The 24540-nt window shown below is 38.8% G+C and overlaps 1 protein-coding gene across 1 annotated transcript in view; it reads right to left on the bottom strand.

Moving 5' to 3' along the window:
- Nucleotides 1-6923: 6923 nt before the first annotated feature.
- Nucleotides 6924-24540, bottom strand: part of si:ch211-57n23.4 (immunoglobulin superfamily DCC subclass member 3) — a 61205-nt gene continuing 43588 nt past the window's right edge. Inside the window, exons 8-15 of the mRNA XM_034892753.1 lie at nucleotides 22389-22554; nucleotides 18178-18428; nucleotides 17911-18075; nucleotides 15580-15768; nucleotides 12495-12608; nucleotides 10435-10561; nucleotides 10081-10195; nucleotides 6924-9184 (exon numbers count right to left, since the gene is read on the bottom strand). Coding sequence (XP_034748644.1) covers nucleotides 9110-9184; nucleotides 10081-10195; nucleotides 10435-10561; nucleotides 12495-12608; nucleotides 15580-15768; nucleotides 17911-18075; nucleotides 18178-18428; nucleotides 22389-22554 — 1202 coding nt within the window. The 3' untranslated portion in view covers nucleotides 6924-9109. The remainder of the gene's footprint in view (nucleotides 9185-10080; nucleotides 10196-10434; nucleotides 10562-12494; nucleotides 12609-15579; nucleotides 15769-17910; nucleotides 18076-18177; nucleotides 18429-22388; nucleotides 22555-24540) is intronic.

A 24540-nucleotide genomic window follows, 5' to 3' on the forward strand; every position in this document is an offset into this window, starting at 1 on the left:
ATGTGGAGATGATCCGACTTGCAGTAGTGCGGTGAATGCTGAACCTCTCTGCAAGGTCCCTGAGAGGAAAACCCACTGACAGGTAAATCAGAAACAGCAGAAACTCGTCAATGGGTCTCAGTTTCTGTTGATATCAAAACAAAAGGCTCTGTTTAGTTGCCTTGACATTGTTGTTACAAAATATAAATCAGAAAATGATATGAACATCAACTGGTTGGCTTTACTTTTTAGTTAGATGTAGTTAACTCAAAAACCATCTTGTGCACCTAGCCTATTGGAGCAGCCGGTGCGGTATTACATTCCGTTTATCGCACCGTTGTGAAGAAAAGAGAGCTGATCCAGAAGGCAAAGCTTTTGATCTACCGGGCAATTTTCGTTCCTACCCTCACCTATGGTCGTGAAGGCTGGGTCATGACCAAAAGAACGAGATCAAGGGTAGAAGCGGCCGAAATGGGTTTCCTCAGGAGGGTGGCTGGCATCTCCCTTAGAGATAGGGTGAGAAGCTCAGTCATCCGAGAAGAGCTCGAAGTAGAGCCGCTGCTCCTTTGCGTCGAAAGGAGCCAGTTGAGGTGGTTCGGGCGTCTGGTAAGGATGCCTCCTGGTCGCCTCCCTAGGGAGGTATTCCAGGCAAGTCCAGCTGGGAGGAAGCCTCAGGAAAGACCCAGGACTAGGTGGAGAGATTATATCTCCAACCTGGGCTGGGAACGCCTCGGGATCCCCCAGTCGAAGCTGGTTGATGTGGCTCAGGAAAGGGAAGTTCGGGGTCCGCTACTGGAGCTGCTGCCCCTGCGACCCGATATCGGATAAGCGGATGAAGATGGATGGATGGATGGATGGACACATATGTACAGTGTATATATATGAGATTACGATCCAGTGATTATTTTGCAGATATTCCGGCTATTAAATATCTTCAGATAGTAATATTAGAGCCAACCCTGTTGAAATAAATAATCCTTTTAGAATTTTTTTTCCAATCTGTATGAATCTGATGTTACTTTGGATGAATGCCACTGTGACGGCTGGTTGAATCAGCTTTACTTGCCTCAGTTATCTGCAGAAGAATCAGCTAACGTGGACAAATTACTTTCTTTGAAGAATTAAGCATGGCAGTACAGAATATGCAAAAAAGAAAATCATTGGGATTCCCCCTTTCATGCAACTTTTTGGGAACAGCTGGACCCTTTCCTTCTTGACATGATTAACTTTTCTATTGAAAAGGGTGAATTCTCAAGGGACGCTAACACAGCGTTGATATCCTTAATCTTGAAAAAGGATAAGGCTCCTACAGAGTGTTCTTTCTATCGACCTCTGACCCTGCTTAACACTGACATAAAATATCTTTGCAAATGTCCTAGCCCATCGTTTTGAGTCCCAAATGTCACAATTAGTGAACCCGACCAAACAGGATTCATAAAAATTAGACTAGCAGCAGATAATGTTAGACGCCTTCTTCACTGTTGATGCGGCGGAGGACAGTAAGTTACTTCTTTCTCTCGACGCAATGAAAGCATTTGACAGGCTTGAGTGGTCATTTTTATGTTCAATCCTAGAGGTGATGGGCTTTGGTAAAACTTTCATAGGTATGATCAAAGTTTTGTATTCTAATCCCTCAGCTCAAGTCTTAACTGGATACACCTCCTCCTTTTTATTTCCAGTTTCTAGAGTTTTTTATTTCCAGTTTCTCTTTCTGCCAGGGTTGCCCCTTGAGTCCTGCTGTATTTGTCTTCTCTCTAGAGCCGCTGACTCAGGCCATTTGCCAATTGATTATGCTGTCACCAATTTGCGTTCATAGTACACAGCATCATCTCTCATTATTTTTTGACAATGTTTTGGTCTTTTTAGAGAGCCTCTCTGTCTCTGAGTCAGTCTGAGTTTTTTGAGCTCTATGCTACGTCTTTCTCCTCTTACTGGCTATTGGCATAAATTACAATCAACAGTATCCAAATTTATCTGGAAAGGCAAGCGGCTGCAACTTGCAATGTCTACTTTACGGAGGAAGAGAGAGGATGGTGGCCTCTCAGTTCCCAACTTCAACCTTTATGTCTGGTCCTTTGTGTTAAGACCCCTTCTCACTTGGTTTAGTCCAGATGTGTCCGTTTGTTGGCAAACCTTAGAAAGTGCTATGACAGAGCCTTGGTCATTCCATGACGTTCTCTTTGCCAATGTTTCAAACAAACAGTGTCAACTATGCTTTGACCCCGTTATCTCTCATCTTATCAAAACTTGAAGATTAGCTTGTAACTGGCACACTTTTTCCCTATTATTCAATAATACAGCACTCCTAATTGGGGGGAGGCCGAAAAGGGAAGTTAATTGTCTAAAAGAAAGTTTTGGTGAGGTTGGCTTGTTGACCTTCTCTGACTTACAAAATGCATTCAGTCTGCTACGTTCCTTTTTTTTTTTTTACCTTCAATTAAGGTCGGCTCTCAAGGCATACGGTGTTCCTTGGCAGAGGACTTTGCCCATCTGTCCTATTCAGAAGTTATTTACTGTGCAGCCTAAAAGCTTTGGTATGGTATCCAGGCTTTATCAGTTCTTAGTGATATCTGGCCGCTCTGCCCTTCCTATTGAGAGGATCTGGTTATGCGTTTGCCGAGGCCCCGATCTCTACTGGCATAATGTTTGGTCTAACAAAACAGAAGTATCTCGCAATCCAGATCGTCAGAAAGGGCTAAGAACATATCTCACCCCCATAAAAATGCATCACATAAAAATAATTACCAGCCTTTTATGCACTTTCTCTCCAATTAAAACTCCTGTTGGTCAGTTCTGGAGCAAGATTGAATCCCAAATTTCCGCCTTGATTAATGTTACTGTGCCTGTTACTGTCAACATTTAGATTCTGAATGCCAGCCTTCCAGCTCTCCGAAGCTCAAAAACATGCTGTGTTTGCTGAACTTACAGCTGGTAAGAGGATGATTGCAACCCGCTGGAAGCCACCTCATGACTTATCTGTTCATTTGTGGATCCTTTCTTTTTTGGATGTCACGTACATGGGACTTTCAACAGCTTGTGTGGGTGGAGCCCTGGGAAGCATTGCTGAGTCCTTGATAGCAATGCTGTAGCCTTTTCTTTTGTTTGTTTGTGTGATTGCTCCCTTGTCTTGTGTCAGTCTGTGTGTGCGTCTGTTTGTGTGTCTGTTTCTGCATGTGCTGTTTTGTCTCTCTCCCTCACATTTTTTCCTCTCTGTGATTTTGAGGCCCTGGCACGCGTTCCTTTGTCCCAGTGTGTCATTTGTAACTGTTGTAAATGTTATGTTTACTTTTTTGGGATTATAAAAATAAAAATTTGATAACAAAAATAACATTCCGGATGAAAAGTGTATAAAATCATGTAGTCTGACAAATAGTCCATACTGGAGAGAATTTGACTTACAGGTTTTTTGTGACTTTCCCAAAATTCCCAAGTACTGGCAAGGAATTAAATAAAAAGACTAGTAAAAAGAGATTAAACAAATAATAGAAATGTATTAACCTTTGGAACTGCATTATTACATAATCGGTATGTTTACTGAGATTCTACTCCTAATAGCCAAGATGATGACCCCAGTTGACTGGCTGAGTCACCAACCTCCAACAGAATAGCAATGGAAAGAACGGATTAAAAATGTAATGGCATAAAATGGCGTAATAAAAAATCGCAGCAAGACTTCAGTTACACATGGACTCTTTTCCAGTCAAATGGTCTCCAATTACACAAATTACCAAGTCCGTACCAAAAATCTAGCTGTGTACCACTACCTGCCTTTTAGAACTCGCTTGACTGGGCAGATAGCTCAGTTGGTAGAGCAGGCGCCCATATATAGGTTATAGGTTTAGTCATCAACGCAGTGGTGCAGGGTTCAACTCTGACCTTGGCCCTTTGCTGCATGTCATTCCCCTCTCTTTACCCTTTCAAGTCTTCAGCTGTCCTGTCAAATGAAGAAAATGCCCAAAAAATAATTTAAAAAAGGAGTAATAACAAAAAAGAGTTGCTTGACTGGTTCTATGGTATATGTACTAAGGGGAAAGGTATCATGGAACCGGGACAAGAGTTAAATGGTTACAACGTCATAATTCTGAAAAAAGTATTTTGTCATTACTTGTATGCTTTATATCATTTGTCATATTATGTGTATATGCTTTCTGGAATAAAGTGAAGTGAAGGGTTAGCCAAAGATTGTCATGGGTAAATTCTGTGAACTATTCTACAACCTCTTCCCCATTAAGTAGAATCCAAACCAAACAAACTTGGATATTAACATGTTGCTTGGATGGCCATAACAACCTACAAGGCGGGGTAACAACACACAAGGAGGGGAAACAACAAAGCACGACAGCTCTTTTTGGGTGTAAAATCCAATAAAAATAAGTAGATGCATGTCTATCAAGACTACCAGGACTAATTGAGGTAATCTATTGAATTGCTGACAAAAGTAAAATAAATAGAGAGAAACTGTAATAGCTAAATGTCTTTATTTGGTTTTAGGCATTTTGGAATGTGATCAAGGAAGGAGAAAAAGTCCAGAAATTCAGATAGAGCAGTCTGTTGTCACACAGAGACCAAGCTGTAAGGCAGTAATTAGAGAGAAAGGATGCTGCTATCAAATGTTAGCAGATACGGTTAGCTCTTCTCTTAAATATTTCTTGGTTTAAACTGTCACACTCTAATAATTGTGGTACGATTTACACCAACTTTTGCTATACAGTCATGTTTGGTCAGTGTCCATTGTCATTAACAGAAATAATACTTTGCTACAGAGAAGAGTAGCTTATGGACACTAAGTACCATCAGGATATTAACTGACAGTAAATATGCAACTCATTAGTTTGTCATATGGGCGCCACATAATTTATTGTAAATTACTGGTGTTGTACAGGGGCCCTCAGGCTAAATAAATAAATAAATAAATAACATTTAAGGGTCAGTTCAAACAAATCACAAAAAACACATGTTCCCTCTTACTCTTTAGGATATCTAGACTGTAGAAAGCACAACTGCTGTTGAATCTTTCAGATATATTTTTAAATGTTTTTAAAGTTAACCTAGGTAACTTTTTTTTAACATAGTGGCCACAAGTGGTGAATTACGGGATAAAATGCTCCAACATAGTGTAACAGAAGCACAAGAAGAGATTAGTCAGTGAATTAACTAAGTATTGCCAGAAACACGTCAATATCTATGTAAAGTTACATCAATTTCCACCATGCACTACTGGCCATGCCATGCATGGTAAGACTTGCATTTGTAAAATTAAGCAAAGGTGGGTTTTATTCCTGATGAATTCATTTAAAACAGTTCCTATTTCATTTTTCAAAAATGCAATAGTCTAATTTTAAGCTACAAAGATTCCATTCACTTACACTGAACCAGGTTGGTGACAGACCTTGGTGTCATTGATAAATAAAACACAAACTATGAGTTTTTTTTTGTAATTGCTTGAACTGACACCATTTTTGTGTGAATGTACCATGTAAAAAACAATATAATGTGAAAGTCCCAGCTTGGTCTCTGTTTCTAGCTGCAGCTTACCTCCAGTCAATCCTTCATCTCCAAACCTTTTCATTTTGGCCAAAGACCAAGGATAGTGCCTCAGTCGCAACAGGTTAAAGCTTTAGGTTTTCATTTGGCATCAATGTGCCAGTGGAAACCTAAGAGAACAAATAAGTACTTATAATTATGAAAGCATTGTTTTTCCTTGGTACTAGCAGCCAGCTTCTACTTTCCTATCTTTTTCTTCCTTTTTTATGGTTCTTTTTCTTCTAGTCACTGGCTCTCCAGGGCAGAACATGAGTTTGGCTTCACAATCTTTTCATCCTTAAATGTAGCGTCTCTGGAAAACTAACATCACTTGCTCAAAGACCATCACAAAATAATTCTAACAATCCTTCTCATGTCATTCTAACACATAAAAAAACACATTTGAAATTATCATAATTAATGTTATCAGATCTAATAATAATTAACAATAATGAACTATAAAGAAAAGCAAACATTTGCTTTGGCAACTTTTCCTGTTCACAGCAGGAAGAACAAAAGACTCAAATGAAAAGAGGCAGAGCAAGGAATCATTCCAAACAGAAACAGCAGATGCTTTCCATTTAAAAAAAACTAGTTAACCACCACACACTTCACACTACAAAACACGTTGACTTTTTAGGTCTTCCATATCAAATACACTTTTTGGTATCACATTGGTTTAACAGCTTTCAGACAGAGAGGAGATGAGGGAAGAGCCCCTGTCATTTAAAATTTAAACACTGATAAAACGGTTAAGGTAAACCTTGAGGGTCAAATAAGCTTAAGGGAACATACACTTTTGGTTAGTGATTCAAATCATGTTTTCATGCGTAAAAACCTGGTCCAAAGCATTTATTCATGTTTTCAGTTAGGAAACCTTTTTTAAAGTCCATCTGAAATCACAATCAGTCGTTCCTTTTTATAGGTCCAATGTGTGGGAATTCCTCCCATCTAGCGTTGAGATCTTATACCGCAGTTCAAAGTGTTACAGCTACGGTAGCCTTCATGCTTCAAAAAGTTGGTCTCTTGCTCTTTTTAGTATACTTTTTTTTTTTCTGGACAAAGAAGAAGACTCCTATTCCTGAAATATGGATGTTGAATACATGTGGTCCTCCATGTTTCCTTCTTCAAACCTGCCGGGGAGGGAAGCGACCATACCTATTGGCAGATTAACAGCACCTGTATGTCCGTTTCCAGCTAACGTATTTCAAGATGGGCACGAATATGGAGCGTCTACCCCATTTCACGTAAATGGAAATGTTAAATTTTAAGCCATCATGAAAAAGGGAAAGCTTGTGAACAAGCAACGGCAATTTTGACAATGAGCAACACACACTGGACCTTTAAAGGAAAAAAATATGTCAAAGTGATTTTAAAAATTGTAGTGTTATGATTTCTCATCAAGAGGAAGAAAAAAGGGTATTTGGAGATACATTCTCAATTCTTTTTGGGCACAGATTTTTTTTCCAAAGGGAAACGGTGGAATTCAATTTCAGCTGGACTTGTTCTTATGGGAGCTATGTTAAAAAAAAACATGAATCAAAAGGAACTTTTGGAATTTAAATTTGTGGTTTCTTCTCAAAGCTGCTGCCCTCAAGGTTCTCCTATTGCAAGCCATTCACACACGTACACAAGTACAAGCATGTTGCTGTGTTTTGGTTATGAGCAAGTGTAAAAGTAAAGACTCTGAATGTTTAAAATGAAGAGGTATTAGGTTACATATTTCTTTAGCCAAATATCTGGCAAGAATTCAACTACTTTAAAAAAAGAAAACATGTATTTCTTATAGTATTGACATATAGTCTTTCAAAATATTTTAACATATTCATTTGGTTACTCTTTAAAAGTAAAATGTTAGGATCAACAAATTAAAAAGTTCCATGTTAAGGGGTGCATCTGGAATGACCAAAATAAATGAAGTTAAAAAAAATTTAAAAAACGATAACGAAATCATGAGAATTCTTTTGGCTTGGGTTCTGTTATAGCACTTGACACACAGATGCCCCCTTGCGAAAACAGGAACAATTAAAAACTTTGAGTAAATGTAGTCTCTCTTAAAATAATTCTCAAAAGAAAATAAAGAAAACCATCAAAAATGTTTACATCTTTGGGTATCATTAGGCTTGGTTTTCATTGAAGAACTTTTTGGATAGGCTGACACGGTGAAGCACAAGCCTTGTCCGTGCATTAAGGCAAGTATCACCGTAAAACTTCTTTGCCCGCCAACTTTGACGCCTGTCATCAAGGCCCCAGGTGACCAATTTGGCATCTAGAGAGTTAACTTGGCAGTGTGGCCTCAAAGGGTATTTTTTGGGCTTATCATCGCTGTGCCATCAGGTTTGTGCAGATCGAACAAGCATCTGGGTTGTTTGAACTTGTTTTCTTTGATGTACTTCATGGAGAAAAAAATCCAATGCATGGCCTAAATGTTCACCAAGCACTCTTTGAGGTCCATATTTTCCATGAGATACTGTACATTCTCTGCACAAATTTGTCTTTGGAGATGGACACCTGTGGGTATTTGAAAGCCATAGGCAACACTGCATGACCTCCTTGATGTCTTCTGATGTCAGATCAGAAAAGTTGAAGATTCCAACAGTCAAAAAACTTGACATGTTAAAACAAAAAGGGACCTGGTTTAAATGGGAGGTTGTTAAGGCTCTTATCGATCTCTGGTACAGTAAGGCTTGTGACAGTGGAATTCAGGCTCTGCCACAGTTATGCTCTCCCTGGTAGTCATCCTGGTTAGCACTCTCTGGATTGGCCTGGTTGGCAACTGGCACAGTACACTGGCATTGGTTGGGGAAGTAGTCCTTGAAGGGTAAGGGGTTCAGTATGTATTGGGTGAGGTAGGCTACCACAAGCAGCATAATCAGGCTAAAATTGGCCATAACTATGACTCAGGCATTCTTTCATAACAAGGTAGTTTTCTTTGGGACTTTTGGGTGAGGAAGAGTTGACTAAAGAATGCCTGTTCAAATGGTTCCTCTCATATGGCTTGTATGGGGATAGACAATTGTTTCTAATCCGACTTTCTCCTTCATAAGGCATTTGCAAAGGCCACTGTGTTTCTTCCCTTTCTTATTGCAAAGGACCTGAAGGCAAAGTAAAGAGTTCTGTCACAACAGACTAATAATGGCTTAATTTATGGTTTTAAGACCATAGTGCACACGTTCACATGTCAGCTTACCAGAGGAGATCTGAGGAATAAAATATTTTGGTCATGGATCAGACTCCCACTGGAAAAGTGACTTGTGTTTATGGTGTACAAAGAAAATAATGTGACAGAACCTCAACTGCAAAGGCAATGCTTTTGGAAGGCTTTTTCTACATGCACATGTGCATGTGCACAGGCAATAAAGGCAATACACTTTGGTTTGAGGTAGGATGATGGGGGTTGGGTTGCAAAAGGACCAGGATATAAGTATTCAGTCACCGTTTTGTGGAGGCTACTTTCAGGCTATTAGCAGCATGTTTTGGGGGTACTAAACCTATAGCTGACCCCTATCAAAGGGCACAGAATGAGCTTATTGATGGGAAGCGTGGGTGAGTAGCAGACGTTTGGAGGGGAAGACAGGGATGTGGGTGTTGATGTTATTGACTAGTGTTAGCCAGTGTCTGTGCCAGGCAAACCTGACAAGTGCTGCTCAATGACAACCTGGTACTGCGACGAACAGATCCCCTGCAGGACAGAATGGAGGCAAGAGAAACAAAGACAAGGAATCAGAGACGGTTCAAATTCATTCATTGATGACATTTACAAGCACTGCACCAAAGTACATATAAAGGTGTCCTTGGTTGTCCATTATGTCATCAGAAGACTGTTAGGGGTTGTTCTATTTAGCTGTGAAGACTCATTTTACTTATTGTAAGGTCTGTTTTTCTAGAAGCTCCATTTGAGAACTAAAATCATTTAACCCTCATGTTGTCCTCAGGTCATATTGACCCGTTTTCCTATATCAATGTTCTTTTTAATTACCCGAAATAACATGATTGAGTCCACACAACGCTTTTTGGAAAGTAAAAATCTTTACTTTAATTAATTTTGGGGTGTCTTATTCAATTTTATAGCATTTGATAAGAAATTGAAGTGGTTTCACAATAGTCTTGAGAAAAGGTTGACATATTCCATTCTGTGATTATCCATCAAGATACATTCCTCAAATTTTAGTCCAAAATAATTCCTAATTTCTGCTTCTCTAACTCAAACATTAGGTATAATTTCCTATAAATGAGATTTAATGACCATAAATTCCAAAAATAACTGTGAAACTAAAGTTATTAAGCATCATAATTGTTGACGAAAGGGATAGAAAGTTAAGAAAAAGTTAAAAACATCTATGAAAAGCATCAACAAAAGTGTTGATTTTTAATTCTGACGGGAAGACAACACAAGGTATAAAAAGGCAGCTACCTGGGGCTATTCCTGATCTTGTCACTTTAACAATTTCCTACTGAGATAAAAAAAAACTGTTTTAAGTCCCTACACCAAAAGGAATAACTGGATGTGTAATAAAACTGTACATTATAAATGAAGTGGTTGAATAAAGTTCTGAACAGCAGATAGTAAGTGATTACCTGAGGTCCTAACTCCACTCTGGGCTGGCTTGCTCCATCTTTAGGAATGCCATTGTGTCCCGTGTTGTCCCTTGGTACAGACCAGCTGTCCTGAGTCCCTTTACTGCAAAACAGACTGCAAACAGGTTTGAGCTATGAGTACAGATTCTTCATACCATTACATTAGCCTAGCTAAAGAATATTTCATGAAGGTGCAGAATTTTCAAAAGCCACTCTATTGATCAATATAATAGTCCGGTCCATGCTTCCATAGTACAGTAATAATGATACATAATTCTATGGATTATAATTGAACAATCATTTTTGATAGTGTAGAAACAGGAAGTAAAAAGGATGTGGTGTTTTGGCACTTACCTGCGACGGTATCCAAACATGAGGAAGAGAACACAGAAGATGATGCAGGCGGTGCCAATATGGATGCCAATTACGATGCTGCCAAGAGAGGCCTCTCCATCCCTGCACTGACACAGACTGTTCCCTCCTGAAACAAAGCCAGCACCAATGAAGAAAATCCTCACGATGGAAAACAACAACAACTGAGCCTTGGAAAAACTCGCATTTGGCACATATAAGTGGGCCATTTTTTCAAGTGGTTTTCATATTGTCGGTATTCTAGTCTTAAATGGATAGTTTGGCTTTTTTGAAGTGAGTTGTATGAGCTAGATTGTCAGTATTACCTACAGCATGCATGCCTCAGTTTGGAGAAGAAGACAGGAGTACTGACAGAGAAGCCAAGCAATGTACTGCTGTGCACAGGGACAGCTTTAAACACATTTAACGGTAGCAATAGTGGTTTACTCCTCGACGCAGCAGCAGTGTGTTTGACTCTCCAATCATGTCCTCAGCTGTCCTATAAAAATAAAGGCCTAAAATGCCCCAAAAATAATCTTAAAAACGAATAGGAGTGTGTGCGGCTCAATAGCAGCAATAAAAAAGAAAAAAAAGGCCCACCCAAAAAAACAATCTCACCTTCCCTTTCCTTTTAGCTCGTTCAGTCTTTCTGCAAAAGTTGTTTAGCTGTATATTTCTGTATATATCAGGTTCATAAAGGTCTCCAGAATATGACCTTTCCTTGTTGCTGTTATAATCATAAATTTTCATTGTCTTGTATTTGTTTTATTCCATAAGCCGCAGAGAGTCTGATACAGTGGGGGCGTGTCGACCGGCATCTACTGTTGATTATATGGAGAAGTATCTCCTGTAACCCCAAGTCAAAATAGCTGAGGTAAAGGTCAGGCACTCTATGTGTTTAATGTAATTGACAATTTGAGTCTGGTGGTCCTTGTCTGGATGTTTGCAGGCATTTCAGTGTGAGAGCGTTCTTTCTAGCAGCCAAAACAATTTCAACGAGATATTCAACCTGTGCCATAATTTTATAATGGATTTCGCCCAGGTATAATGTGATAAAAGAGTAATCAACTTCTATTCCAAAATATTAATTAGGCCTATGTTCTTCCAACAGAACTCTCACTAAAAGCTTAAGTTGATATCTTCTGACTTACCTATATATTGTGACAATCTTCCTCACCTTTTTGTAGTTTTGAATTCTATTGCATAGTTTAGATATTAGACACTTGTGGTCTTATATTGACATATTATATTGACTACTTGTATGCTGTATAACTTAGGTTCATTATCCTTCACTTGTGTAATGTCTTTATAAAACAGTTTCTGACCTGTGGATATCTGATGAAATGTATTTGTTAAATGTATTTCTGTTCTTTAACCAAATGATGATAAAGTCTACGTTTAACCCTCATGTTGTCCTCGGGTCAAATTGAACCATTTTCCTATGTCAATGTTCTTTTTAACTACTTTGTTATTACCCAAAATAACATGATTGATTCCACACAATGCTCTTTGGGGTGATTTTGAAGGGGAATTTTGGGGTGTCTTATTTAGTTTTATAGCATTTGAAAAAACGTGGTTTTGAAATACTATTGAGTAAAAGTTTGATATAGTCCACTCTGTGATTATCCATCAACATACATTCCTTTAATTTAGGCTAAATAATTCATAATTTCTGATTTTCTAACTCAAACATTAGGTATAATTTTCAAAAATACCTGTAAAACTAAAGTTACTGAGAGAGTGTTACGTAGTGTGGAAAATGTAAAAAAAAGACAAACATTGAAAAAAAGTAGTGGGTGTTGAAAAAAGGGACAAAAACAGAAGAAAAAGTAAAAAAACATAAAAAGTGTCAAAAAAATTGTTGATTTTCAATTTTGACTGAAAGACAACACAAGGGTTAGGCAATGTCTCAACATGTGTGTAACGGTTGTGAATTAGGAAATATGTTTGGGTTATATGGGACTCCTAACTAAAATTTGACTGTCCTAGTACTTTGCACTCAGAGGTGTAATCTGAGGACCCTCTGACAGCTGTCCCAGGACAGTGTGTGTGATAATACGCACCACTGGTTTGGTCCCCCATGCCTTCCTCTGCCAGCGATACCAGTCTCTTGGAGCAGTCACTCTCCCCGTTTCCATTGTAGGCCACCAGTTTGACTTCATACACTGCACCCGATTCTAGAACAATAGGCCCCATACAGAGACAGTCAGGAGTTGGACTCGTTTTTGAAAGGGGAATGATTTGTGTCTTGACTAGTGAATGTCTCTACTGAGGACGAGTGTTGTTTTATTCACAATGATGCTCAGTTACTCAGTGACTCAGATACTCGTACAAAACATACACATTGTCTATTGTATAAGTGGTGCAGGAATAAGTGGTCCAATTGCACACTGGAAAAGATCAGAGAGAATATTGGATTATCATCATAGAGCAATGTGGAAACAATCGAATATTACAAAATTATTGACCTAAATCTCGATATTGCGGAGATATTGGTGCTTCCAACCCTTCTCTACAATCTCCTATTATATCAAAATATCCTTTTTAGGCTGCTAGGGAATGTATTTCATGCTGTAAATTCCACTGGCTCAATCAATGAGTGGGACCACACATTTTACAGAAATGCTCTTGATCATTATGCAATATATAAAATGACAAGCACATGACGTGTGTGCTGAGCCATGGGGCCACACTTTCAACTGTAATTAATTACAGTGCTGTTTGATGACAAACTCATGAGGAAATTGGCACACAACAAAGAAAATTATCGTTGTCAGCACTTATCAACTACTATTTCTTTCTATTTTTGTTATTTCCACTCTTCATTCTAACCCCAACCGGTCGTCAGACACCGCCTACCAAGAGCCTGGGTCTGACCGAGGTTTCTGCCTTAAAGGAAGTTTTTCCTCGCCACTGTTGCACTGTTGCTTGCTCTGGAGGAGACTACTAGAACTGTTGGGTCCTTGTAAATTATGGAGTGTGGTCTATCTGTAAAGTGTCTTGAGATAACTCTTGTTATGAATTGATACTATAAATAAAATTGAATTGAATTGAATTGAACTTATGCTGTGAACGTGTGTTCAGTGAATTCTCCACACCAGGTTGACTGGCTATAGACAGACTTCGGTTGAATCTCATTTCTCTGTTTTACCCCTACCCCTTACCCCTCCCCCTCGTTTTTGCTCGTTCACGCGGGACCTAGTGGTGTCCCGAATGTTAGGGGTAGGGGATGACCGAGGTCTGTATAGCCCTAGAAACCAAGTGTGGACGCGACCTCACTTGTAAACACACCAGCCACAATGGCTGCCGCATCGACCAGGGAGACACATAAATGTAAGTACTTTACTTTACTTTACTGCTTAAATAATTGATTTAAAAGTTACGACAGTCTTGTTTTGTAGTCTATGCAGTCTTGTACATATATACTTGCAACCATGTTCCTAACTAAAACTTTTTAAAAATAGCTTGCAATGCTAACGGTAATCGCTAACGCTAACGTTGATGTACAACAGTCCCGCATTTCTATGCCTTGAATGGACTGTATACATCGCATACATGTATATATATATATATACGTATATATTAATATTAACGGTCTATGATACATTGCTATGTGCTTTACATACACCGCCCTGTATCACACAGGAGGACACAGGAGCTCACAGCAGCTGATCCACTTTTGGGCTGAAAACAAGCAGAAGTTTCCTAATTCACATGTTCATGTTGTACCCATTCATTATTGCATTGGTACTGTATTATTGTAATCATTTGTAATTAATTCCTGATCATGCAGTTGTATATTGTTGTTGGTTTTGATATGGGACACTGATGAAATGTGAGGGCAACAGGCTTATCAGGAACATCAGAACTGCTGTAGTTAATTTGTTTGTCTGTGGTCTTGTGTTTTTTTTGTTTTACACATATGAGTGCTTTTTTATATGTGTCACATGTTAGTTATGCTTCTAATAGTTGATAATGGTTCTGTAACATCATTTTATCTAATGTTTTTGCCTGTTATGTTTAATTTATCGGCAATAAAGACAGATTTTTGTTAACAAAATGTTTTTCTCAACATCAATGACATTCAAAACGGTAATAACTAAAACAGATATACAACACACCATGTATACATGTTTTATATGTATGTATACATGATACATGTGTATACACATATGTATTGCAAAACAGACCTAAGTACTACACAGATAAGAACATCTGCCTCTGCACCACCAAAGTGAACATAAAATAACTATTAAATATATAAATATATAAATGCATATGCCACTGTCATAACCCACACAATCAACAGACAGAGACGCCATCTTGGAAGTTTGTGGTCAATTCTGTATGGTGATGTATCCAAGTGGTGTCCCATTTCATAGGGGTATGTTTTCACCCCTACCCCTTACCCCGTTTCAAGGGCCAAGGGGTAGGGGTAAGACAGAGAAATGTGATTCAGCCGATCAGTGTTAATCTGTCAATAAGCTTCTCTATTTAGCCTTTATATAAACTGCTCTTTATGAGAAATATGTTCTTGTATTATGTATATTAATATAATATATGCATAATTTAATTTAATATTGTTGACATATGAAGTAAATGTGGTAACACTTTGTTTTACAGGTCTTTAGTTTTTAATAGTTTTTGATGAAGTTGGCAGATTCCCCTTTGACATCATACACACCTACCCATGTGTAAAAAAAATTAAGACGTATTGATGGTCAGGCCATTAAACGGGGATGTTTACTGAACACCACATAATCAATTCACATCTGGGAGTCAGTGGTGTAAGTGCCACACTGTATTCAAGTTGTTCATCCGTGTTCCCATTCCTGCCATTGAAACCTAATCAAATAATTAAAGACGGCACAGTGCAGCTGATGTCTTGTGTTCCAATTCAATCATACTGTTTTGTAGGTGACCAAGTTCAGTGTGTTACTATGGTCACAGCAGATATTGAACCCAGAGGTGTCACTATGTAAACACAAGTGTGGGAGAGACGGTTGCTGCTGTTATGCATCTGTTACTGTTACATATTGATTAATGTGGGTGGGAACAAAGATTATTAGTAAATTTACTTTTAAATGCACCAGCCAGAGCCATTATAAAATGTGGCCAGATTTAATTTTATGCATGAATAAGACTTACCCAGTTTAGAGATGGTGTGAGCATTCACGTGACAGGGCAACTGGATTGGCTTCTCAAAGTCAGTGTGAGGGACCCTGCGGTAGGACAGCCTGAAGCCCTCAGCCTTTCCGGCCTTACTAGGGAGCTCCCAGAGGACCTGCACGGCGCTGGAGTTCAGCACCTTGGTGAAGAAAGTGGGAGGGGTCGGCACTGGATAGAGAGTGGAGACAGAGAAAGGATACGGTTCAATATGAACTGATAGACTGGACAAAAAAACAATAGTATTCTCAAAAGAGATAATGAGGACAGAGCATGTTTGGTTGGAAAATGTGGTCATTGCAGCAGCTGAAAGGAAGCGGACTCAGCAAATAAAAAAGTAAAGAAAACATACAAAAATAATGAAACCAGTTCAACAATAAAACTTATAAAAGAAAACCATTGAAGGATTGCAATTTCATTCCATATGAAAGCGGTTTCATTTTAGCCTGGAAATCCAGACCCAAATCCGAAAGATTAAGGGTCTGGTGGCACCAAGGGTGCAATCTCACCGCACGCAATTGGATAACACTACGACCAATCACAACAATACACGGGGTGACTTATCCAGAGCCCCATACGCTTAGCTACCAGAGGAGCTAACTGGTGGATTAGACTGTCGTCATCTGTTCAGCTCGCCTCCGGCCCCCCATATAAGATACACCGTTGTGATTGGTGCAGCTCGGCTACAAGGGTATAGTTGATGTGCAGCAATACTTGTTGCAAGAGTAACCTCACCGGGAAACTCACCGAGATAAGTCAAATTGTGCGAGAACTCTGGGTTTCCAGGGTAGTTTAATTTTACAATTAAGGGATATTGTTGCATAAAATACATATCATTCAATCAATCAATCAATCAATCAACATTTATTTATATAGCACTTTACAGCAACAGTTGTCAGAAAGCGAGCAGCAGCATTTTGCACAAGCTGCAGCCGTGAGATGGATTTTGGATTCAGACCAACATAAAGAGCGTTGCAATAATCTAGACATGAACTAATAAAGGCATGAATAGCCCTTTCCAAATCGTGCCTGTTAAGAAAAGGCTTTACTTTAGCCCGGAGACGAAGTTGGAAAAAGCTTGTTTTGACAACATTGCTTATCTGTTTGTCGAATTTAATGCTACAATCAAATGTCACGCCAAGATTTTTTACAGTTTGCCTGGTGCATGACGTAAAAGCTCCCAGACTTAAAAATGGGTTATTTGACATAAAGTTTGTACTGAACATAATACACTCTGTCTTCTCCTCATTCAGAGTAAGGAAGTTCCGAGATAGCCACGACTTGATATCATTAATGTTATTAAGGAGGCAGTTTAGTGCAACACTGTCATTGGGTTTCATAGCCAGATAAATTTGCAGGTCATCTGCATAACAATGAAATGACAGGTTGTGCTTATTGATTATAGCCCCTAATGGCAACATATGTAAAGAGAACAGGATAGAGCCAAGAATTGAACCCTGGGGAACCCCGCAACAGAGAGGAGCGGATGATGAGGAGAAATCACCTATTGTGACAGAAAAAGTCCTACTTGTCAAATAAGAGCAAAACCATTTAAGTGCAGACCCTTGAATGCCTACAAAATGCTCAAGGCGTGCAAGACGGACTGCATGGTCGACTGCATCAAAAGCTGCTGTCAGGTCCAACAGCACTAATACAGTAGGATCCCCAGCATCTACAGATAAAGCTATATCACTGTGAACTCTTAGGAGGGCCGACTCAGTGCTATGACGCGATTTAAAACCAGATTGAAATTTTTCAAATACTGAGTTCTGTTGCAGAAAGACTTGTAACTGTTTAAAAACAACTTTTTCCAGCACCTTTCAAAGAAAGGGCAGATCTGAGGTCTAAAATTGGACAACACATTGGGGTCAAGATTAGGCTTTTTAAGTAGTGGCCTAACCAAAGCATGTTTAATAGCATCTGGGACTGAACCAGAACTTAGACAACAGTTAAAAAAGGTAAGTAGTCGAAGTATTTATAGTTTTAAATCATTAATAGAAACATATCAAGACCCATGAACTTGATATCATGATCTTGCAGCATACTGAATTTGCTTGCTTGAGTTATGAACATCTCCATTACTTAACCTATTTACCCATCAGATTTCCCATAGTGTACAGGACTATTTTACACAAGCCCCCAAGTTTCTTTATAAAAATGTTTTTAAAAAAAAGTGCTTCAAAGAGAATTTCCTGAATAATGCAGAAAGGTTGATTCACAACCTCTTGTGTGTGTGAACCAATGTGATTCCCTACAGAGACAGAAAATAGAAATAGTGTAGAATAGAAATATGAAGGTGTTTGATGTTCTTACCACCCCCTAGTGTTGTAGTCACCACAGTGAAGGACTTCTGGCTGGCTCCCAGAGGAGAATAGGCCTTTAAGTAGAGGGAGTAGGTGGTGGCTGGTTCCAGGTTGGTCACATCATGCTCGAAGGTATCTTTACTGATGGCTTCCTGCAGCTCCAGACTGTCAGGCTCTGAATCAAAGACACACAGCCATGTAGATTGACACCTTATTATGACTATTCAGTTTGTGAGGGTTGGGCTTACTCCTGCTTTGTGCATGAGCTGACACTTACCTCCTAACTTGCGGATGTGCAGGACGTATCCAATGATGCTGTCAGTGACGTTAGTGGGTGGCTGGTTCCATGTGATCTGCAGGGCAATGGTGGACAGCCCCATGGCTTTGAGGCCCTGGGGGGCGACGGGCAGGTCTTTAGCCTGGCCCACGGCTAGACGGGCGCTGGCTTGGTTGGTGCCTGCACTGTTCTCAGCGATGCACTGGTATATGGCCTCGTCCTCTGAGCTGATGCGGGTCAGAGCCAGAGTGCTGCACGGATAACACACACACATTCATTAACTCACTGTTTTTCACAGCTACAACCGCACAGGGGCTGTATGGGGAAACATGGAGGGTCAGGAGTTATAGCAACAAAAGTACAGGGCTTGGCAAAAAATATATATTTTTTTCTGACCTTTACTTCCACAGGACAACTAAAGACATGAAAGGGGAGAGAATGACATGCAGCAAAGGGCCGCAGGTCAGAGTCAAACCCACAGCTGCTGCGTTGAGGAGTTAACCTCTACATATGTGCGCCTGCTCTACCAACTGAGCTAACTCGGTCACGCGGTCGGGATTTTAAACTCATTTTAATGGCACTGAAAAAAACCATCTTTGGACTCTTTGGAATTTTGTTTTATGTACTTTAGTGTTTTAAGTCTCCTTAAATGTATTATTCTACTTCCTATTTGACCTTTCATTCAACTGTTGTATGTATTACTTGGTAAGTCTAGTTAATGTTGTTGTAATCTGTTTGTCTGTAAATGATGTTTCTTTCTTGAGGAGTTCCTGTGTCTCAATGAGATTACATGTATAATACTACCACTAGAACACTTGCAAATATTAATACCATTACTGCTTCTTCTACCACTCATATCACTTTGCTTTTATACTTCTCATGAAAAAACAACTATTTTTTAATTTTCCAACCATAAATGACTTGTTATATTACATTACATATCCATTATTGGAAAGGAGCTGGATGAAGACAAACATCTAATTTTACCAGCCTCTTTCACAGTTGAGACAACAAACAGAAATATATAGACTGTTGGTCAGATGACAGTCAATATCAATTTTTTTTTTTTAAGATTCTTTTTTTTTTGTGGCATTTTAGGCCTTCATTTGACAGGACAGGAAAATATCGTCACGGGCATGTTTGGCTCCTGGCGGTATGTGTATTGAACTAAAAGCCACAGAGCAGTGCAAGTGGACAAGACTGTACTCACTCACTCTCTCTGATTCATTGGTGGTCCGAGGTGGCTGGAGTTCACAATCTCAATATTCAGGTATAAATACATGCACACTCAAAGAGGAGGCTGTGCTAGAAGAACCTAAAGTAACCTACAACACCGTATCCTACAGTAAAGCCCCATACTCATTGAGTCTCTCTTGTTTTATGTAAATCTTTCCTTTTCCATGATGACATTGTATTTTTACCCATCTTTACCAGGGTAACCCTTAGTCAAATAATAAAAATAAATAACAATGGGCCTGACCCTTGCTTTGGGCCGATTGTTTCCAATGTTTTAAATTATAAAACAATAACAATAATACTACTACTGTTCAAGGCTTCTGGTCTTTTTGGAAATGTAATTGACTTTAATTAACTTCAATAACTTTAGCCAACCCCCACAGGTAAATAAAAAAAAAAGTGCAACTTTATTGTTGTAATGTGTTTCAAAGCTCAATAGGAATTAAAATGACAACGACCTCACAAGGCCAGTCCTACATTTTCTTTTAAAGCAGTGTTTTTTTTTGAGAAATCTCTTTTAATATTTTTTCTTTAATTTTGCAATTTCAAATTACAGATGTGTTTAACCACTCGACAAACTTAGGGAAAGGGTCCATTTCTAGCATTAGAGAACTAGTTCGTCCCTAGGTAAAATTCAATGAAGCGTCCTTGCTTGGTCTGCTCCATGCACTCTAAGTACACAAATAAAGGATACATACACAATTCAAAGAGAGTGGGAAAAACAAATAATAGTTAAATACAGTTAAATAGTTAAATAATTTTGAATATCTTGTAATATTGCAGCTCAAGAGGGCAGTTTCCTACAGATTGACTTTTACTGTTTGTTACTGGCTGATACCAACACTGATTATTAGTTGATAATATAACCAATATTTGGAACTAGAGATGGTCCGATACTGATACTGATACCTGAACTTGCGTATCGGCAGATGCCGAGTACTCATCTGATACCAGTGGGTCATTTATTTTAACAGCCGTGTACTACTCTCCCTGTATGGATGTGATATGATTTCTATCTTTGTTGTCGGTCAGGCTCAGGTTAATCTCTCAAACAATGAACAATGCCACAGAACTTTTTTTTTTTTTTTAATCCAGTTTGACAGTCAGTTATGACTACTAATAAACTACTTTAACATAGATTTTCTTTAGGGCTTTATTACATGGTATTGGACTGCTGCATAAACTCCCGTACTTCCCGTTACCGATACCAGGGTCTTAGGCAGTATCGGAGGCGATCGGAACATCTCTATTTTGGAACCGATTTACAGTGAGAATGAAAATGTTTGAGTACAAATTAAGATTTTGGAATGTCACATACTCCAACACAAAACTTAGAGAAGTTAGAAACCTTCAACATAATACATATAAAAGACCAGATAGTTTTGTGTGTGTGTGTGGGGGGAGACATTATTTCATACTCAGTGGTGATTGAAACCGAAGCAGAGGGTGAGAGGACCACACAGAGCTGTAATCGAGCCAAAGCACTGCACTTTTTAATCATTAACTCTATCAATTATCAGGCAAATGAAATGCCTAATTGGCCGATAATAAGCTGCTACTTATCATCGGTCTATCCCCAGTGTGTATATGCTACTGTATACAGCTACACACAGCAGTGTTTTTGAAATACAAGGTTCAAATATAGAAATTAACATTTCATCAATCAAAAATAAACCGTATATACATTATAGTATTAACAAGATTTAACATTCCAATAGATAGATGTCATCTGTTTGATTTGAATCACAGATCACATGCTGATCGGCTATGAACACTACCGGTCCTGAGGTCACATAGAGTTTCCATTGCACTCAATAATAGACAGAATACCAGCTGAGATCAGTAGCATTGTTTTTAAACCAGGGCAGCAGTTTTCAGATTACATTATGTAATTCCATAATTGCAAAAGGATTCTCCAATGTTTTCTAGTTAGTTTTTAAACATTTTTTTTTTTTTAAATGGTGTCAGATCAGTAAACAAAATGTGCTTTTGGAACACTGGATGAATGGTTGCTGATAATGGGCAATGTAGATGTTGCATTAAAGATCAGCCCCCCACTGGAGTAGTATAGAAATTTCTAAGTGACCCCAAACTTTTGACCGTTAGTGTAACTTTACACACTTTTTTGCAGTGCTGCCACCATGTGGTGCAGCTGTTAGATGCAGGGATGAATTGTATGTAGTGGTGACTTGCACTGGTTGCATTTTTAGTTTTTATTTATGTTTTTTTTAAAATAGAAAACCAAAGCCTGTGAACACTACCGCTGTCATTTTAGAAGAAATCTTGCCACATGTGGATTTTCAGAACCTAGTCTGAGATTAAAATTCTGTCAAATCTGCTGCTTGCGTGTGAAACCATCACTATGGCCTGTGCCTCATTTTCTCTTTTGTATATTTGAAAATAAGTAACACTGTCAGGACACAATTTAAGACAATAACAGTAGTTTGTGCAGAGAAAATGCTGCTAACTGTTATTGGGGTTGTCATTGTACTATCTTTATGACCAATGTGCATTGCACAAATGTTATCTTTCTATGCTTCAACCAGCCCGAGGACTTTATTCTCTTTAAGTTCAGTTTGGTTGGAGAACTGCCAACCGAGGTACTCTGGGTGACATGTTAAACTTTAACATGCATCATATTGTAATTGAGCAGTTTTTGTGTTCTACTGATTTGTTTAAGGTAAATTACTTGAATTTTAATGATTCTAAAAGTATTAATAATTTAGGTAGGTATTTCTGAGTCAGCATTAACACTAATAAGTCATTTTGATTCTGGCTTAACTTGGCTTCTTTGGTAACAGTATTTGTTTTATTGTTAAATTATGTATTGTAGAGATCATTCAACTGTGAGACTGTCCATATTGCCAGAGCAGACTAAAGAATCGAGGGACTTAGTCATTTCTATTCTTGGTTTATAGTAAATGAAATGAAAAAGTAATTTATGTACATCCCAGTACATCACTGCCATCACCTACCTGTTGTTATTGGTCAGCTTGACGTTGTGCCCGGGCATCAGGACCTTGCCATTCTTCAGCCAGATGAGGTGAGGCTCGGGGACACCCTGGGCCACACAGGTGAACACGGCACTGCCCCCCGCTGGTTTGGAAACAGACTGCGGCCACTGGAGGAACTCAGGAGGAGCTGAGGAGACAGAAAGGGAGATAAGACAATGTGCAGACAACAAAAAGTATCTGAATATAAAACTAATGCACGTAACCGACTCACGTCCATAAACCCTGCTGCCACTATGGCCAGAAACACTCAGAGCTGAAACACTGATGTGTGTGATACATTTGTTCAAATAATACATTTACAATGTATAGTTTCAGCGGCCTGATGGGAACAATTTGTTGTAATGCCGTTTTTATTGTCGTTAAAAAAAAACTGTCTATATTCTCTACCTTAACCCTTGTGCTGTCTTGACGTCAAAATTTAAAATCAACACTTTTGTTGACGCTTTTTTAATCAATGTTTTCAACTTTTCTTAAGTTTTTGTCAATTTTTCAACACTTTTTTCAATGTTTGTCACTTTTTTTTACATTTAACGCTGCGTAATACTAACTTCTTCACTTTAGTTTTACAGTTAATTTGGAATTTATTGTCAATAAACCTCATTTATAGGAAATTATACCTAATGTTTGAGTTAGAAAAGCAGAAATTAAAGATTTGTACTTGCCAAAGAGGGTTTTGTGGAATCAATCATGTTATTTTGGGTAATTAAAAAGAAGATTGATATAGGAAAACGGGTCAGTTTGACGTGAGGACAACATCCGGGTTATCAATATATCCAGCTTTACATGTAAAGTTGAGTTTGTGGTTAAGAATAAAAATGCATCAATTCCTCCAGACTGCAGGACTGATACATTTCTGTTTCATCTGGGAATTTCTTTACATTTATTAAGTGGATGCAGTATAAAATAGGCCAAGTCCAACGCAGAATTCAATAAGTGTGTAATACCCCCATCACAGCTAAAAGACCAAAAGTCATCAGGGGAATCTAGGGAAGGGCATTGCAAATTAGCCTAGGCTATGAATGCATGGTGTGTGGCATTAGTTTATGCTAAATACTTGTCCCTCTAGAATATAATACTGACATTAAAAAACACATTTCAATGTAATTATACATATTAACAGCAAACCTGTGTCTGTGCTTGAAGCACACACACACACACACACACACACACACACACACACACACACACACACACACACACACACACACACACACACACACACACACACACACACACACACACACACACACACACACACACACACACATACACACACACACACACACACACACACACAGTCCAGATGCAGGTTTGCAGGGTTTACTGCTCCTCCCCCAGTTCAATATTAGAGGCACAATAGACATGCATACATATACACATATGCTGGGATAAAGGCAGTGCCCCATAAGCCCTAAACCCCCTTCCCCACTTCAGCATATTATTGATCTATTGACCTCAACACCCTGTGTGACTGCCACCCCCCAACTATCCACCTCTGAGCTGCAGGGGTGTGTGTCAACAAGATGACCATTTCAATAAGGACACATTCATCACTGCAGCAAGGGATTCTCTTTTCTTGGGTCAGTCAGACCCCTTTTATCAGCTCACAGCTGCTTCTGAGCTAAAACTAACCAATGAAGGAAACAGAATGATGGGACAATGGCTGTGTCGTTAAACCATTACAGGAGCAAATGTAGACACGGTGGGGTAAAGGAGTGGTGATGTTTGGGTTTCAAGAAACAAATTTAGATATAAGTATTACACAAGTGTGGATTTTTCTTTTTTTCCCGTCAACAGTGTAGAGGTTTTGGTTTGACTGCCAACTAAAGACACCATAACACACCATCCACATCCCTAAGAACTGTTGAGAGGAGCATTACTGAAATGCTCAAATGATTAAAAAGCAGAAATAATGCGACTGAGCACCTACAGGCAGGGGCATGAAATCTCCATGTTACGTATTAGTGTCCTGAAACATTATTTTTGGTGGCTATGGTAGAATATAATGTTATTGTTGTATTGTAGTGCAGTTTCAATTGCATCCAGTGTTGACTGCACAACAGAAAGTTTTAAGTCTATAAGACTTGAAATGAGAGGAACATACAGAGGCATG

This window comes from Etheostoma cragini, chromosome 14 (genome assembly GCF_013103735.1).
Source record: "Etheostoma cragini isolate CJK2018 chromosome 14, CSU_Ecrag_1.0, whole genome shotgun sequence".
NCBI lineage: Eukaryota > Metazoa > Chordata > Actinopteri > Perciformes > Percidae > Etheostoma > Etheostoma cragini.